Source organism: Pterocles gutturalis, unplaced genomic scaffold (assembly GCF_000699245.1).
Source record: "Pterocles gutturalis isolate BGI_N339 unplaced genomic scaffold, ASM69924v1 scaffold11655, whole genome shotgun sequence".
Lineage (NCBI taxonomy): Eukaryota > Metazoa > Chordata > Aves > Pterocliformes > Pteroclidae > Pterocles > Pterocles gutturalis.
The window spans coordinates 37459-55897 of NW_010138321.1; the positions used below are offsets into that span (position 1 = coordinate 37459).

The 18439-nt window shown below is 46.0% G+C and overlaps 1 protein-coding gene across 1 annotated transcript in view; it reads right to left on the bottom strand.

Annotated features, from left to right (window-relative positions):
* Window positions 1-17442, bottom strand: part of SLC4A4 (solute carrier family 4 (sodium bicarbonate cotransporter), member 4) — a gene marked incomplete at its 5' end in the record, with an annotated part of 50355 nt that extends 32913 nt beyond the window's left edge. The window contains 6 exons of the mRNA XM_010082959.1: window positions 312-445; window positions 5015-5189; window positions 6595-6708; window positions 7160-7314; window positions 8629-8716; window positions 17285-17442. Coding sequence (XP_010081261.1) covers window positions 312-445; window positions 5015-5189; window positions 6595-6708; window positions 7160-7314; window positions 8629-8716; window positions 17285-17442 — 824 coding nt within the window. The remainder of the gene's footprint in view (window positions 1-311; window positions 446-5014; window positions 5190-6594; window positions 6709-7159; window positions 7315-8628; window positions 8717-17284) is intronic.
* Window positions 17443-18439: the final 997 nt, after the last annotated feature.

Sequence of the window (18439 nt, forward strand, 5' to 3'; positions counted from 1 at the left end):
GAAACCTCTGCAGCAGCTGGGGAGGAACAGCACACTGTAGTGCAAACCTCTCATCGAGGACAGACTTGGCCAAGAATTTCCAAGAGGCCCCGAGGAGATACGCATCCGCACAGCAGGCAGTGCTCTGGGACACGCGTGCCTGTGACAATCCCAGACGTGACTGCACTGCAGTCTCAACAAGGAACAAATAGATGTTTCATTTAATGCGCTAAATCCCCTCCTTCCCCACCGCCAGCCACCTCATTCCCTAGCCAGGATGTTACTAGTGTGAGACATTCCTCCCCTCTTCCCTCCTCCGCCCTTTTACTTACTTGCTGAAATTAAAGAGAAGCCGTTCAAAGACCAGGACAGGTCCTGTGCTGCTCAAAATTGTAAGTGGCTGACCAGCAAAAAGGCAAAATATCGCGCCAGTGACTGCCGTGCCCAGAAAGCTCTCCAACACGCCCTACGGTAGACAGAGGAGAGATGTTAGTTCTGCTGAACAGCCCTTTCTGTTTGCACCGTTGCGAGAAAACGAGTAGTGACATCAGTGACTGGTTACATGCTGTACACCAGGATGCCCAAGACTAAGGGGAGAACATCTTCTGCCCAGCAAACCCCCCAGTTACCTCTGCGGCCCAGAGCTGAGTAACACCACATTGTATTTCCTATTTGACAAGGGGAGGCGAGTGTTTTCAAAGAGCATTTAGAGGTGTTGAGAACTCTCTGAAGATCACCCACATCTCTGCCAGTAAGGATTCACGTTGGCGGGGCCCTTCGAACAGAAATGGCAGAGCACAGCTGGAGGACAGCGCTGGCACCCTCCACAGCAACGGAGTATGGGGTTTGTCCTCCCTCCAGCTGAGCAGATACTCCAGATAAACACGATGCCTCCATTTTAAGTAACTGTTTCAGTAAGTGAGACAGAACCAAACAAGGCTACTTCATCCAGCAGTCATGTGTTGAGATCCAAGTTCCTCAGATGGCACCAGCAAGTAATTAATTCCATATTTAATGGGCTCTACAATTACCTTCGGCATGCGTGGCAAAACCGCTTCACTGGAGAATGATAAAATACCATGCCTGATGGATTCTTGTATTTTCACGTAAACTATGGCTGGACAGTATCTACTGCTAAAATGCCAAACACGGATGCCATATCAATGGCACAGTTTCTTGCCAATGAAACGTGATGACCGACTGGGTACGCAGCCTTCTACAAAACTGGCGGAATTAGCTGGATCTTACCTCATTTGCTCTTATGCAAACTGATCTCTTTACACTTGACTGAGTTTTAAAGGAACACCAAGAGCATCATCTTCTACTGGACAAGATGCACAGCCGCCAGCATCACCCTCTCCAGGAGCACTCGCCCACCAACTGGGGCAGGTCCAAGCACAGGCTTACATGCGTTGCTGGAGCTGTGCCTGAGTCGGCAGCCTCAGTAATGCCTCATGTGCTGAGCAACCACTAATTAACGGCACGAGCAGAGCCTTCCTTCTATCCATGACAAGCTGCAGGGTTGGGGTTGCAGTTTTTCTGGCTTATCAGTGGTAACAAAAAGAATTTAAATTAAGTTTTGTGGCTCTCTTTCTTGGAAAGAGCCAAGTTCCTATTTACACTGAGGAAACTATGTTCACACTGTCATATGTCAAACCACGATGCTAGACATAGAGCAGAACATCTTTATTATCTACTAAATTACTAGCGGAACTTTCTCTAAAGCCATCATAAACTATTTTTCTGGCCACAAACATGACCTCAAAATACCAGTGGCCAAGCACTCCTATTGCTGGGTAATTAAAGCATCAGCACAACAGCTGTGCAGAGCAGCAAAAGCTGAGGAAGGTTTAAAGCCGCCTGTTCCTGACACTCGCCAATCCAGACAAGCTGCTGTAGAGTGGACACGAACAACCTCGCCGTGGCAGGAGGTGACATCCTTGGTCCCCTCCATTTCTAAGCGCTGTTGGCAATACCCATCACTAACGGCACAAGGGAGATCTTGCTACGCCATAGCCTTCACACAAGGACGCTCAGGTTTTTACAGAAAGCATGGATGGCACCTGTGAGCTTTTGCTTCTTGCCTTAGGGGGACTTGCGAGAACGAGAGAATCGCTCCCAGGGCAAGGAACGGCATTCACGCCGCTGATCCCCCTTCGCTCCTCCCGCTTTACTCACCCAGGGGGCCCTCGCGGCCAGCGCATCTGGAATCTCTTTTCCCTGCATTCTTCCACGTGTCTGTAGCTAAGAATAGTGTCTTTTCTCAGAAACATAAAACTCTGAGGTAAGCTTTGAAAGAAAAGTTGGCCGTGTCAGGCTCTCTGGGGCAGGCAGTGCGGGACGGGTGACCTTTAGCGCCTGACCCAGTGGCAGCCACATAATTATTTACAGGGAACCAGAAGCACAAACTGAGACGTGGTAGCCCCCAAAATACTTTTTTTTTTCTATGAGGACAAAATGTTTGGGGAGAAAACTTTTAGGCACTGGTCTTCAGCTGTAGAAGCTGGCGTAACCTGGGAGTTAATGAGGCTCTGCCAATGTGACCACATCCTGGAGAAGATGGGCTAGTGGATACAAAGATTCGGTGCAGCTGACGCTCTCAGATGTCTTACAGAAACTCACGCTTCCTGACTCTTTCACATTGCAGGAAATCACAATGGTTTGGGCAACGCTTGACGTGAACCTGGACTCTCATCCCACCGAGCAGCTCCCTGAAGGAACAACTTGAACCGGGCACCTTCGGATGCATCACTGTGGCTCTGAGGATACAGAGGCATTTGGGCATAAAGAACACAGAATTTCGCTTTCCTGTTGAAAACTAGCAGCTGAAAACCTTACCAAGCTCCCACAGCAGCCAAGAGACCTAATGCCTTTGCAAACGAGGACGGTGAATAAAGATTTGGTGAAGGGAGATGGCAAAAGAAAAGCCAGTTGTGCCAAACTCTCTAAGCCTCTGACCCACAGTGAGCTGTTCAGAAAAAAACTGTTGGTACTTGAATTTTAAATCAGGACATAAATAAAACCCAGCAATTTCAACTGGTTGTTGCATGTGAGAATGAACTAAATGTTTAAGTGCACAAATTACAAAATAACAAGAGAGTATTTTCCTACATTGAGCCTTGGCTACGTTACAAACTGAGCGAAGGGATTTGGTTTTTCTAGCAGCTCCATGATCACTTTCCTGCACTTTGCTCTGCTTTTGTGAATTGAAGTTTAATGGTAAAACCGCAACAGGGAGCGAGCAGCCAGGGGAGTGCATCCACAGCCCCCCCTCCTTGCTATCAGTCCTCAATTCTGGCTACACCCCCAGCTCCCTCCTCCCTGACAGCAGACCTCTAAGGAGCAAGGGACAAAGCATTTGGCAGGACTCGTGTGTTGCTTCTTTCTGCCGCTCCTGGAGTTTTTGTCATTCACTGCTACACTGTGTTTGCATTTGCTGCAGCACGACCCTGTTACCAAAGGGATGTTAACTGCAGAGCATCAGCGGTTTCCTTTTTCAACATGGAGAATAAATCACTGAGCTCACAGCAGACTCTTCCTGCAGCTTTTGTCTTTCTATAGTTTTTGGTTTTTTCTCCGAGGAATGGGAAAATTCAGACTGGATTTTATCTACTGCAGAGAAACCCATGGTGTAAACACAACCTGTGTTTTCTCTTCCTTGTATCTTTCCCCCTTGTTGCAGCTCCCCTCTTATTGCAGCTCATGGTCTCAGACATACTCGGGTGAAATGAGACCATGCCATTGTGTTCAACAAACGAACACCAGTTTAAACCAGTGGAAGGCTGCACACTCAGAAATAAGTACATCGAGAAGGTTCATGAGGTTCTTGGAAGAATAACAAGACAGCAAATGCATGGGTCTTACTCCAAACAAATCTTACTTTAAAGATCGTACCTTGTACAGATGCAAAGCAGCCAGACTCTGCTCTGCTGCTCAGTGACAGCAGAGCGATCCTCACTGGTAGATCCTGGAGGCTTTTCATTCTCTATGTCCATGTGCTATAATTTCTTTTAAAGGTTGTGCATCATGCATCTGTTTGCACAACTGCTGTGGAGCTGAGTTTTGGAAGAGGTAAAGCGTATTTGTACGGGGGAGAGGGAAGTTTGGCACTCCACCAAGCTGCTGAATCTTACTCTAGCCTGTCATTTATGATAGGGAAGCACAGAGCTCCAGATAGGTGCCCCCCTCTTCTATTTTTGCTTTAATTAAACCTGCATAAATGAATAACACAGTCATTGTCACGACGGGCTTAATTATTCTTAGGACATTGCATGTGGTTGCACTGAATTGACCTAAATACAATCTCCTATGTTTTCTTCCCCTTCAAAAAGCCAAAGGAATACTAAAGTGTACTGCTAGAGCATAATTCTGCTCCGGTCAAACACGAACGATCCACAGAATACAGAATCCCTTCCTTTTAGACTTCATCTAAAACTGAGCCGTGCCTTGGAAGCCCCTACTTTTGTCTTTACCGCTGATCCAGTCTGTCCCTGGATATGCAGTATGCTACCCAGGATCTGAGACTCCATTATTACAAAATCCGTCTTTCTAAAGAACTTGCATTTCTCCTGTGTCACATCTCCCAATTCACTTGCTCTCCTCTCAATCTCGGGATTTTCTTTTCACCAGAGAGGCAGAAGTCCAGGGATTTTTAGAGTCATGCAGAGGATACAGCACTATGCTCTGATGACATGGAAAGTCTGAATCAGACTGAGTAAACTTAATTGGACTGAAACGGTACAAGCGAGACACGAAGCGAGAGAGCAGACCAGAAGAACTCTATATAGAAGGAGCAAGGACCCCTCTGTTCCCTGGCCATCTCTCAAACACCATTTAAGGTAACCGCTTGTACGGTTTTACAAAGGTCAGCGGTCCAACAGCAGAGAAAGCAGCCAACTTTCAGTGGAAACAAAGGATAGCCCCCACTAATTGTACCCAGAATTCCAGCTTCATCGGTGGCCGAACGCCCCTCTGGCTGACTGTACACAGCAAAAGGCGAATGACTGAGTTGTTGTTTGTGAAAGCAATTGCTAACCTGCATGTTTTCCGTAGCATCACCAAGCAATCCTCCAAAAGTGATAGCGTTGGTCACCGTGGCCAGGTAGATGAAAAGAATGGCTGAAAGTGCTTGAATATTTAAAGCGTCGTAGAAGTCACTGGCAAAGAACGGTGCTTTCCTCTTTATGTCTTTGATTAAGCCACCACAGAATCTGAAAAGAGAAGCAAGGGAAGACTTGTGCAAAATGTTTTACAGTGAAAGTCACCACAGTAAGTACTCAGAACTGTTGCCAGAAATTAAGTATTATCTGAAAAGAGTGAGATCATCATGTTATATAATAGTCTTATGGCAGCTGGGATGGTCCAGCGCTATCACTGAGACAATGTTGTAAAGAAAGATAATATCTTGAATATGTGATGCAGCAGCAAAGAGACAAATTTCAGGAACACAAGCTCTTCTTCTGCTGAAACAGACCACAAAGGTTTGCAGTTCAGGAAGCTTGTCTTTTTTTTTTTTTTTTTTTCCCCAGCTAGATTGATTGATGAAATAAAATATATTAACCCTCCTCTAAATCCCTGCCTAAGTTTCTCCACATGGCAGACACAACGGTCGAGTGAGCCAAAGAATCTGCTAAATGGAAAAACGCTTCAAACTGCTAACTAGAAAAAGAACTGGAAGTAAAAATGCAAGTAAGTGAAATCATCTTGGAGAACAAGAGAGCTCAGCGTGCAGACACTTTTTGTACAATCACAGACAAGACAGAATTTAACTCTTATAAACCCTATGTGGCTCTGACACTGCCAGCACAAAAAAATGTTTTTGTTTTGCCACCAGTTCCCGTGCACAGAGTTCACCACCAGCACCAGGACTGTACAGACCCTCTGAACACAGAGGGGCACATGGCAGGTAGGCATACAGGACTTTCTGACCGGGAATCAGGCCGTATGAACTGCCTTGTACACACCAAGGTGTAACTGCAGAGTTTCAGGCTTTTCTCCTAGAATTTAGAACCTAAAAAAACCCACAGAGTGGGAGGGAGGGCACACCACCACCATGAAAACCTGTGTATTGACCCTGAAATGCTGAGCACGCTGTTTTATGGCCACCTGAACGGCATTCGCACTCTAGTGGGCTTTTCCGTGGCACACAAGCAGAGTAATACAGCAGAGAGCAAGGTCTTGGGCTCTGTTACCTTCTGTATTTCTACCCCATAAAAGCCTTCATCTGTGCAATTCAACTGCAACAGGAATGTCTGGAAAAGAGAATATCTCTGCTCTTGGCTAAAGCACTTCCAGCAATCTGAATGGAAAATGTATCTTTACCTGCCACGTGTACATCCCTTACAGTCCCTCTACCTTCACAGGCACGGAGACACCTACCTGGGCCTTCTTTCATTTTTGAGTGCCTCATTTAAGATGCTTTGTAATTTGCTGAGGCTGGATGTTCAGAACCCTTCAGTCTCAAGCTGGGCACTAAACACCACAGGACACATTTTGGGGTCACATCCTAACCTATACAAACAGTATGTCGAGATGGAAAGCAGAAAGGGCGAAACAGTTCTGAAAGGGACACATATTGCCACGCTGCTTGGATCACAGCAGGTACGTCGCACTGACCTGCCCGTTCGTTGCAGCTCTTCACAGTCCCCGTGGCCCCCGCCACCGTGCCCTCCGTCGTGAGGCATGTCTCCGTTCATCTGGAGATTCTCTCCACCGGCATACATGTTTTTCCTAGACAAGAAGGCAAGCCAAACGGAGGCTCACTGCATTGCCTCACGGCTCCGCAAAACAAAACCCACACAGTTCCTCCCAACAAGCGTTACACGGCCTTTCCTGAAGCCATGCCGTGTAAAGGAGACCAGAAGGCTGACCTGCCAGCAGCTAGATTTTAGAAGGACCAAGCAGAGCCCCAGAGTCTGGATAATCATGACATATGTTATCGTGCACCTACAACGGCACCTTAAAGGGTACAGAAGTGCAAGAACATCCTCCCTCCAGCTGTTAAGACAAATGTGAAAATATCTCTAGTACTTTCCAAACAGAGACAGACAGACGCGGGTCACTCCACAGTTGCTCGATAAACCTGGTGCACGCAAAGCGGCGGCTCTTCCTGTCACGTTTTTGGAATCGATGCACACTGTCCTCCATGACAGAGCCAAACGTGCCTGTGTCCCGCTGTTACCTTTTATCTGAAGACGGAAGAGACTTGGGGGGCTCTATCCTAATGGCTGGATCCCATTCCCCAGGGGGGAGCACAATGACTTCATCCAGAAACTCATCGATGCCAGCGATCAGGTCCTGCCGGTCCTTGGCCTTATAGGCGATGTCGTGGAAGACCTGCGAGGAAGAGAGAAAAGCTTTGTGTTCTCTGTAGCCCAGGCTCCAGAGGCAGCTACTGAGTTTTACTCTACAAAACCAACTGATTCATTGTCAAAAAAGTACGAAAGCACTTGGCACGAGGGTGTGTGAACCTCAGGAAAGCCCTTTCCTTTGGCTGGTTGTTTAATGACAGAGATTTTCTTGCAGGCATTTATAATTTTTAGCAAAACGTGCACTTCTAACCACTGTCAAAAATGTTACCAAAGCAATTATCCATTTCTTTAATCCCCAAAAACGTTTTCCTATAAATCAGGAGATTAAATTATACTCTGAGAAGTCACTTTTACAAAGCCACAAAAAAGTGTCAATCCTCTTTTCCCACCTACTCCAGCCTACCAAAAAATAGGTTAGTTTTCAACCCTGTGACTTAGAAATGATGAAAATATCTACTCAAAAATAACACCACGAAGCACAAACTAGTTTTGCTGAAAGGCCTCGTATTAGTGATGAAGAGCAAATGAGAGAAGAGAGGAAAAAGAGCAACAATGCTGAATTTTACAGAAATCTTTTGGACTACTTGGAGTGAAGGCGTATCAGCATGTGCGACAGACGTAGAAAAACCAGCCAGTGGCAGGAAGGAGAACTGTGGGGCTGTGGAAACCAGACCATTGCTCCAAGCAGTGGAATGACAGAAAACAGAAGAGCTGAGACCGGAAACATGGTAACTAAGGGAACCACAGGGGAGCAGAACAACATAAGGAGAAAGCAAGAAACAAACATGATGTAAATCAGCCCCAGACGCACAGAGCCCAAGGGACACTGGAAGAAAGAAGCCACAAATGAAAATGGAAAGCACAGGCACCATCTCATTGAGGTGTGTGATTAGCGAGTAATTGCTAGCTCCTCACGGATAATACATAAGCACTGCTCGAATTAAGAAGTGCTCTGGGACACAGAGCAACACACAACAGCATGTCCCAGGTGTAACTATTCCTGTGGTTGCTATCTGGAGCGAAGCTGAGGGTTACTGTGATCCTGGAATGTGACCCAAGATGAACATCGTACAAGATTAGTTCAAAGCCTATCTGAAATAGGGATAGCTAACAGGAAAATACAGACGATGGACAAAAACCTCCTATAGTGCTCTTATAAAAACATGATGGCAGACTAAATCATTATGTAAACAGCTGGAATATGGAGGTGACATTTGGATATTTCATCTTTATTTGCATCCATTCCAGTCGACCATGCTGGAGGAAAGGGCATCAATATTAGCTAATGAAGTGAAACCTGGAAGAACCCATTTCACACAGGAGATGTCAAGACACCTACCTCATCAGACATCAGAGTGGCGATGGCTCGGCCAATCTCATGATAGGACTTTGCTTTGCCCTTAGGTCCCAGGAGAATGAAGAGAAATCTGACGAAACAAACAGATTGTTCCCATTTAGGATAGCAAAATGGATTTCTAATTCCTTATATAATATCTGTACAGAAATTCAACTTAAAAAAAGAAGTTTTGGGCCTTGTTACAGATCCAGAGGCTGCCACCTGAAACATCAGAAGTGCTGCAGAAGTGTGATTTACACACTGCACTAGTTTCCAGAGCCATCACCTCCCCTGCAAAGCCAGTGGGAGCTCAGCAGCCCTGATACCCAGGCCTCGCATCGCAGGAGCCGCTGAACAGAGGACTTGGACAGGCGTCATGTCCAAGGCATTTACTCCTCTGAGTAACAAGGCACGAACCACTCAGCGAACTTGGGAGCAAAGGTTACACCCTGCAGCCTACCATGCTTACTCCAACAAGCAAGACCCTACCCAGAGTTTTTCTCCCGAAAAGCCTAAAAAGTAACCTCGAGGCTGCTACGGCCAAAGGCTCTTGATCCCTATGCACCGCCCAGCAGCACACAACCCGGACTCCAGGATGTGTTGAAGGAAGGACATTCTTCTAACGCCCAGAACTGGAAGCGAGAGCTGTTGAGAATCCGTGCCCCGCGCACCACAGAAAGACCACGCAGCTCCGCGGTGTTTTATCTGATCGCCGTGTTCCTGGCTCCTTGCAGCGGTTCAATCCTTGTGTCAAACACCCGTGTTACACCCCAGGGCGGGGATGCACTCTGCCCTGAGCACCCCCTGCGCAACAGAGGGACGGAGAGGTGTCAGCGCAGCAGGAGGCAGAGGGGGAAGAGGGAAGATGCTGTTAACTCTCCACATTGCTCACCGTAAACTACATCACTGCCCCGAGCTATCAAGTGGCACTCAGCATCCCTACTAATGCTCTGCTGGGGCTGAGATCTTGGTACGTGTCAGCACCCAGAGCAGCTACCCACATGTGAAGGGAAAATGTGAAACAGGGCTTTAGCTATAAATATTTTAGCCCAACTTGTATGCGCTGAATTTCCACTCTGAGTGTACCACACACCAGAAGCCTGTAAGCCCATCTGATAGCTTCACAGTCACAGCTTAATTCCTAAGCAGGAAACTCAATCCTTGAGGTGTAAACCTACTCCTGCGGCAGGCACCACCAGAGAGGGTGACTACACCTGCCAGGCAGGAGGAGTTTATTTCTTACACAATCTCTTTGGGCAGCAACTATATCCAAGTCACTGATAATGAGTCTGAAAAACACCAGGATATGAAACCTTCGGAGATAGGAAATGACTGCTCTTTATCTTTCCTGCCCATGCTTTGGTCAGTGCTAATGTGCAATGAATCAGGACTTGTCCATGTTTAAAAGGATTGCTCATACAGCCCTTCCTACAGTTCCCCTGACGGTATGTTCCAACGAGGTTCCTCAAAGGAAAAGGCTAAACATGGAAAAAGGATGCTTCTGCCAAAAATGTTGCCTAACAGTTGTGCCAGAATAATGGGAACACAGGTGAAAGGTGTCTGTGTTTTCCAGCCTCTTAATTCACGCTCATTAGAAAAAGTTTTAAGTATGGCCTCAAGGTTGGATCTCCAAAGTTACCTAGATCCTCCTGACCTGGAATGAAAAGTTAGGTGAAAAAGAAGATCCCACCATTCAAATAATACTGAATTCAGGAGAGACCTAAGCCTTATCTCTAGACACTCACAGTTCCTAAACCAAGTTTCATACGCAAGGCCAGGCCACCTACGCTGGAATGGTAAAAGCTGTTAGCTCCTGCAGAAATACTCTTACTTTAAAGTTGATTTCATGCTGTAGCCAGGTGTCAAGCTGACAGCTACTCACTGACACAGGACCTAAAGCCTTGGCTGTAGAAACACAAGCTTCCTATAAACTCCCCGTTCAGATTAGAGATTTGGTTCATGGCTATAGGATGAAAATACATCTGCCTTCATGCTCACCTCTTCGCCTTGCCAGCCGGCTTGTTGAGAAAGCCCTGCTACTTCTGTTGGGAATCCCACGCAATGGTCAGCCTTCAGTGACCTCTGGGATTTCAATGGAGACCATCATGCCGGTCAGATGGTGTTGTTTCAAGCGCTCAGCCTCAGCTGGACTTTAACTAGTGACCTTGAGATAAAAGTCTCTCATGCACCAACTCATCCTCACAATTAGCAATAAAAGAAGTCACGTGGCAGGAGACCAACTTTTCCATTTCACCTAATTTAGCAAAGACTGGGAATTACTGGAGCAATTTTCAGCAAACTCCACATCAGTACCTGTTTCAAACTGAAACACTAATAGCTGGTCAAAACAACTTTAAAGCTTCCTGAATGAACTTTTTTTTTTCCACGTACAGCCCTTCCTTTCAATCGGTAATGGAAAATAAGCACGCTATAACCTTCCGTAAGGTGTCTCATCTGAAACCTTCTGCATTACTTCCAGCACAAATTGTGTTAGCTTCAACTTACAGCCATAAATTTTGATTGTCTCCCATAGCTAGAGTGAAGAACCCTCGATAATTAAATTCCTTTAAATATCCTCCCCTATTGATCCAGTCACCCGTAGCCATCTGTCAGCTAGGCTAAGCCATTTGAGGCTTTTCTCCTCTCTTTAGTCGCTTCAACAGCTCTTCTGTGAACCTTCTCTGATGTATCAGTGTCTTCCTTGGGGAAATCAGCCAAGAGCTGGCAGTTCTGTCAGGGCAAATATACCAATGGAATAACCTATTGCTGCTCAGGAACTTTATGTGAGCCTGCTTTCCAGAGAAAATGAAATTAGGATCGCTGAGTCAGGGGACAGGACTTCAGGTACAGACAAGCGTGGGAAGTCTTAGGAAACGTGGTAGGATGATGGGGAGAGCTGGGATTATTGCCGTGGCGGTTGGAAAGGACACACACTTCTAGGAAACCAGGTTTCCGTGGTTCCAGCACTGATGGAATAACATGCCATACCCAGGGGGGGCCCTGTCCTTAGAGGGAGAAGCTGACACAGGGCCAAGTTAAAGCACAGATGACTGGATTGCTCCAGACCATGGAGACACCCTCCTTGTTGTTTGTCAACCTGTATGATCTTAACTATATGTTTTCTCAAAAGTTGCTGATAAAATGTGAAATGGAACAGGGTTGAGAGGTGTGATGCCTTACCAGAAGTGCTTCTGCCCTTACAAGCATTGTATGAAGTATTGTTTGAGCTTCCTAAATCAAAACATCATGAGGTACTACGCCTAACAAAGTATATTATATTAAAAAAAATATTATTAAAACAACCCTACAGTCCTATAAAAAAGGCATCAAGTTAGTAGGAGAGTCCACAAATACACATTAATCAGCATTACTAACAGTAACACTTCCTAATCAAGTTCTTCAAGAGGCTTTCGAGTGTTTTACTTACAGTTCACACGGAGGTGACTAAGCCATACACGCCTAGGTCATGTCCTTTGCTCTCCTCCTACCTCCTGGAACTTTCCCTGTTTCATGAGTTATTATAAAACAATGTTAAAGAGAAATTGTTCCTCAGCCAACTCTTTTAAAACTCTAGGATGCAAATTATCCAAATATGTTAGTTTAAATCCAGGTTCACAACTTCACAAGTGGCTGCTTGGCATTCTCCTGACTTTCCAGGGAAGGAGACATTTTCATAACCGTCTTCTGAAATAATTACATCAGCTTCCAATGAAGAAGTACTGGAATGCTCCTGCATTTACTAAAATGTTTTTAAAAACAAGCAGTTTGTGACACTTTCTAAAGGAAGAGCAACTAAAACACGATTCAGGTTCAGCCTGCCCACCCGTGCCTATTTCCCAGATCTGGAGAAAGCAAGAGCAGCAGCTCTTTAGGGGTTAAAGGCACCAACACAAATGAAACTCAGTCAGGTCCTGCCTGGAGAAAACATTGGGGTTTTATGAGAGGAGTGCGGGGAAGCAGTCCTTCTGTTGTTGGACACCATGTGTGACGCCTGCAAGGCATCCAGCATTCGCTATTGAGACACATGTCGATGGACTCGAGGGCCGGAAGAACAACCTCATGATGTACTTTTCCAGCAGAACCTGAGGCTTGGACCTCTGATGAAAGGAGCACAACTTGAGACTGCAGTAACGAAAGGAGATGGTGAAGTGTTTGGTCCGTCTTCTATTTCACACATGTGATCTTTCAAGTTTTGGGCAACATACCAACACTGCAGGCACCTCACACAGTGTCCACCACACACATGCAGACAGACAAAGGTCGACCTCTGCTTCCAGAGCTCCGATTTCCCAGAGCGAGTCCTTCTGCTGGAAAGGCTGCTAAAGGACACAGCCCTGAAAACCATTTCAATGCTACAATTAACGAACAAGACGCACATTTCATCCTTGCCTACCAAGAAGATGCCTTTGCAGTTAAAAGCTCAAGTTAGGAGCTAAGGGAGGAGAACTTGACTCCTGGTTCTGCCACGTGCTTCCTAAGTGACCTTTGGGCAAGTTACTTCATCTCATCTGAGAGCTGCAGACACAGGCAATTTCCCAGCACTACATATTAGACTACGCACGTCTGTACAGCTTATCTCCAAAAAAAATCTTTCCCTTGCTCATTCTTCATCTTTTTTCCCCCATTAACATTACATTACTGCAGCAGACCTGTACACATAATTGCACATTTCTTTTCTGAAAATAAAAGGCTACATCTATTCTGTTGTCCAGAGGAGGAACAGCCACACCAAAGCCACGGTGCAAGTACAGTGCCTAAGTGCTTGCCAAAATGAGCAGTTCATAGCGATGTGGAATTAAATTCAACACAAGAAAAACCAAGGTCCTGAAAGGTATTTCAATCTGATCAGTAAAAAGAACACGCAATACTGTGAAAGGGATCTCTCTATATCCATTTCAGATCCCCGATTTTTATTACTAGGGCTGTATGAAAACACTCTGCTGAGAAACTTTTCCTGCAGAGTTCATGAGATCTTGTTGGTTTCTTTTAAATAAAAAACTACTTTTAATTAAAGGAAATACTTAAAATACTTCGCAAGGAAGAGTAAATGAAAAAAAAAATACATATAAAATTCATGTATCCAAGGCAGAGTCGTTTCTACACAGGAAATCTTACTTCTAAAAAGTGTCCAAAATTCTGTAACTTACAAGAAAAGTCCAAGCCAAAGAATGTGTGGAGGAAAAAAAAATATATATCAGCAGAAATAAGTAACCTATTTAACTGGAAGTCTACACGTTGAATACTGTCTACCTTATGCACACAATAATCCTCCTTCTTTCTACAGTACTAGGTAAACACAAATAAACCAAACCAGGGCAGGGACGAGAGATATCACGAGCCTTTCACCTCTGCAGGGCTTGGTGTCATATTTGCTTCTACATCAAAAGATTGTGGCCATTTCTCACACGTCCAGCTCATGGTTGCAGCTGATACACCGATTATCAGCTACTCTAATGAGACCTCTTGCTGCCCTCTCCCCTCCAGGTCAGTGCTTTGAAAAGCAAAATATCAAGATGGCTTCGTGCATTTCGGAAAGCTGTACGACACGATGTGATGGCTGGGAACACTTTCTGCCTTCTTGTCTTCTTCCAGCTGCTTGGGAGGGCCTTCCCCATCCCTCTGCCACCGATCCAACAATCATAGAATCATTAAGGTTGGAAACAACCTCCTTTCAGAGAGCTGCAGAGAGTGATGAGGTCTCTTCTCAGCCTCCTCTTCTCCAGACTAAACAACCCCAGCTCCCTCAGCCGCTCCTCATAAGACCTGTGCTCCAGACCCTTCACCAGCTTCGGTGGAAAAGACCTCAAGGATCATCAAGTCTAACCGTCAACCCACACCACCCAACTCACTAACCCATGTCCCTAAGCACCACATCTACATGTTTCTTGGCCCCCTCCAGGGATGGTGACTCCACCACTTCCCTGGGCAGCCTGTTCCAATGCCTGATCCCTGCCACGGTCACCTCTCCAGGACAAGGCACTGTGCCGGCTCCTGGGACGCGTTCAGTGTATCTGCAGTTGCTAAAGAGCTTGAGATTTCGTAACTAACACGGCACACCAGAAACATGAATGGAATCGCTGTGCAAACACGTCTCCAGCAGCGCACTTCACTGCCTGTCACCGTGGGAATGGATGGCCACGCGAAGGCCACCTCTGCTCCGTGGGATGGACCACATGCCCACAGTTTGGTGCCAAAACCTGGGTGTTTAACCCCCCGCCAGCCCCATGGAAAAGCAACCTGCTTTCTAAAGAGAGAGAGGTGGAGGTCGGGCTGCAGTTACTCAATATACCCGGGTCACGATACTCCTGAAGCAAGCCGCAGCGCTGAAACGTTAGCTCATGTTTATTTAGAAACCCCAGGTGGTTTTGCACAGCGTTTTGATGGCGTGGTTTTGGCAATTTTACCAGGAACTTGATAATTTCACAAAATAAAAGAGGGAGCCCTGAGGGAGAGAAGGACGGGGTGGGGGGGTGATGCTGAAGGCTCCAGGTCCAGCATCTTGCGGAGTCTGCAGGTCGCTAAGTGCACGTCCACACCAGAAAGGCCTGCCGGGAGAGATGGCTGAGGCTCCGGGCTGACCCAGGAGCCACTCCATCATAACCTGTCTGGGCCCTGCTGGGATTTCCTTGATTGAATTTCACAGGATGCAGCCATTGCAAATGGCTCTTCATTACTCACAAAAGCCATCTAATGAGCCTCCCTGCTTTGATTAGGGATAGCATTTGGTTTGGAGGACAGCAAATGGATAATACTATTTCCTGGAAAAAATGTTGGCGAGGAAGGACATATTGTCTTGATTAATGCTACTGAGTAATGAGGTCGTTCAGCAATCCTAGATCCAACTTCCTGGCTCCCACTACCAAAACAAACAATACCTCATCTTACGTCTGCTGAAAAGCATGCGGAGATGTGTTTAAAAAAAAGAGAAAGTGGGATTAGACTTGGAAGTTGAAATACTGAGGCATACAGAGCTCAGTAACGCTGAAGAATGAAGAATAAACTTGTATAAAATTAAGCCACTTGTATCTCACCCAGTGTGCGCAAACAGTTGTGGACGCAGTTATTGTTAGGAGCCACTTAAAGGAACTCCAAGAAATACAAACATTGCTGCATTACTAGAAGGCTACTAAACAAACAGCAAAACTAGCCCATCTTTTCCCTGTGTTTTGTATGTGGAAATAAGGTACAGATTGTAACAGCCATGTAACTTCCATCCCCCACTATGGCTGCGATCCATTGCAGCACTAGCCACGCACGAGCCACGTGCTTTTGTCGTGGTACTGTGTCTCTTCTCATAAAATATGACCCGATACAGCCTCAAACCCTCTAGGCATTATTCAAATTACAACTTTCACTCCGTATTGAAAGCCCTTGAAACCGTTCTCATCAAATATGTATTTGCACATTAGTGATGTGAAAGGTGCAATTTGAGCTCCATAATTACAACCAAAATGCAAAGTGGATCCTTTGTAAGCTGATCCCATAAGCACTCCAGAGCCCAGGTGCGCTGCGGTAACAGCATCCGCGCGGCAGCGTCGAGGAACACGGCACCGCAGAGACCGGCGCTGGGCTGAAAGAGGAGATGGTGGAGGAGCTGCAGGCTGTCCACGTGCAGCTGCGCCGGCCCTTCTCACTAAAACTCTGCCGCGCTTCACTCTTCCTGCGCTTCATTACCTTTTAATACTAATCACTTCTACAGCTCCTACCTAGGGGTGCGCGCACATGCAGATCAAGCAAAGACATACTGCCACACAATGCTCACGCGCAGATGGTCTGGACACCTAGAGTGATAATTTACGTGATGAACGATGCGCAGCTGTATAGCGAAGGGTAATATTGCTAAGAATTCAATCAGCACTTCAGCTTTGCTGTTCTGGTGGATATGGACACTCACTGAACAGACCATGATGCATATTCAAGTAGTGAATTCAAATATTTAAGAACATAAGATATATTCATATTTGTGAGACTGTGGATTAATTTACAATGAGTCACAAGAAATAAAATATTCACAGGACGTTTTTCTCTGAACCATTATGAATTACAAAGCAACATACAGCGTGAACACTGTGACAGAATTTTATCCTCCAGTTTATCTGACTTTTTATTCCCCTCAGCAAGACCAGAATTGCATCTTTTGTCTAACATTCATTTTTAAGAGGAAAAATACACACTGCAAAAAAATGCAGAGGGAATCTGAGATATGTACATGGTATGTTGGGGGGGGGAGTCATAAGGGGCAGGAAAAAACCCCCAGTAGTTAGATTTCACACTGATGGAGCCCTGTAGCAAAAAAACGCAGAGGGAATCTGAGATACGTACATGGTATGTTGGGGGGGGAGTCATAAGGGGCAGGAAAAAACCCCCAGTAGTTAGATTTCACACTGATGGAGCCCTGTACTGCTAAGTTGTGAAGTTAGTGTGTTCCTGTATTTCACAGCTCACATCGAACCCAAATCAGGACCTGAAAATGATTAAGGAGCTACAGCAACTTTTGTTATTTTAAACAAATAATCTTTAAAAAAATACATGATCACTATGCAAGCCACAGGATGGAAAGCAATGGAGAATATCTTCTTTCATCCCAGTGCTTTTATTTCATAAGGTGGAATCACAGTTTCCAATTCTTGTCCCCTGCGTAGGGGCTGGATTCTCTTACCGGGTAGGTACGGGGACTTCGGTCAGAGCACCCAACATAACCGCCTGCTGCAGCCGGACGAAGGCAATGAAAGGACTCTCCAGGAAGTCCACCTCCCCAACCAGCACGTTGGAGGCCTCAGCATCACGGGGTAATTTCTTCATGAATTTATTCTTCAGCTACATCAGTGAAAGAGGAAAAGAAAAGAAAATTAAATCTTGTCAGGCGTGCAAGCAGGAAGGTGCAATGAAATTTAGCCTGCTTTCACCCACATTTCCTCCTTGGTCATAATATATCAACCTGAACCTATTTTTGGTCAATACGTATCATCCCCACGTACATACATATCACTGTCTGCTCTGTGAATAATCAGGATGGCTCAGTGGCGAAGAAATCCAGGTCTCAGACGTCCCAAAGTATGTGCTGATTGATGGTTTTAATACTTATGAACTAGAAAACCCTTAAACGCACAAGAAAAATTGAAGCATATGGTAATTCCCCGACAGAACCTTTGTAACTTTAAATTAATGCTGCCAGTTGTTCACCGCTTGATAACACATCCCTTGGAGGAACGAGCAAATGACAAAACGCTCAGACACACGTGTTCTAGGGACACACTCTGCAAAGCCTGTCATGGAAATCTGGTGCTCATTAATTGAGAGCTTCTCTCTGACAAGACCTTGCTGAGCCAGGGATTGTCTGTGGGGTGAAAATGCAACTAAGTGTTCTCCCTAAACGAGTACAGCATCCACCGCTTTGGCCGTGCAGCCGGACGGGGACCAGGCTGCTGTCAGAAGAGAGGTGAGATGCCTGGTGGCAGAGGAGGACGCTGTTCCTCAGTCCCCCTTTTCTAGGCAGCACGAAGGGGTTTTCCCCCAAGCACCTGTAAGAGACGCCAAATCCCCCCCTCTGCCAGGCCACCCAAACAACATCGATCAAAACCTTCGCCACGCTCACAGGAAACTTTTCTGCCATGATCAGCCTGCCCCATCACCTTCCTGGAAGCACCATGGTTGAAAGCAAAGACAGAGCGCTTAGGAACTTGCTGGTGCTTTGAAACTGTGTATTTTTTCTCCCCTTAGTTTTTGGGCTAAGATACAGTTTGGGAACAACAGGGTGGAGTGCCAGCAGCAAGGCTCTGTGTGCTGCTGAGCTGCATGTGGCGCAAGGATAAAA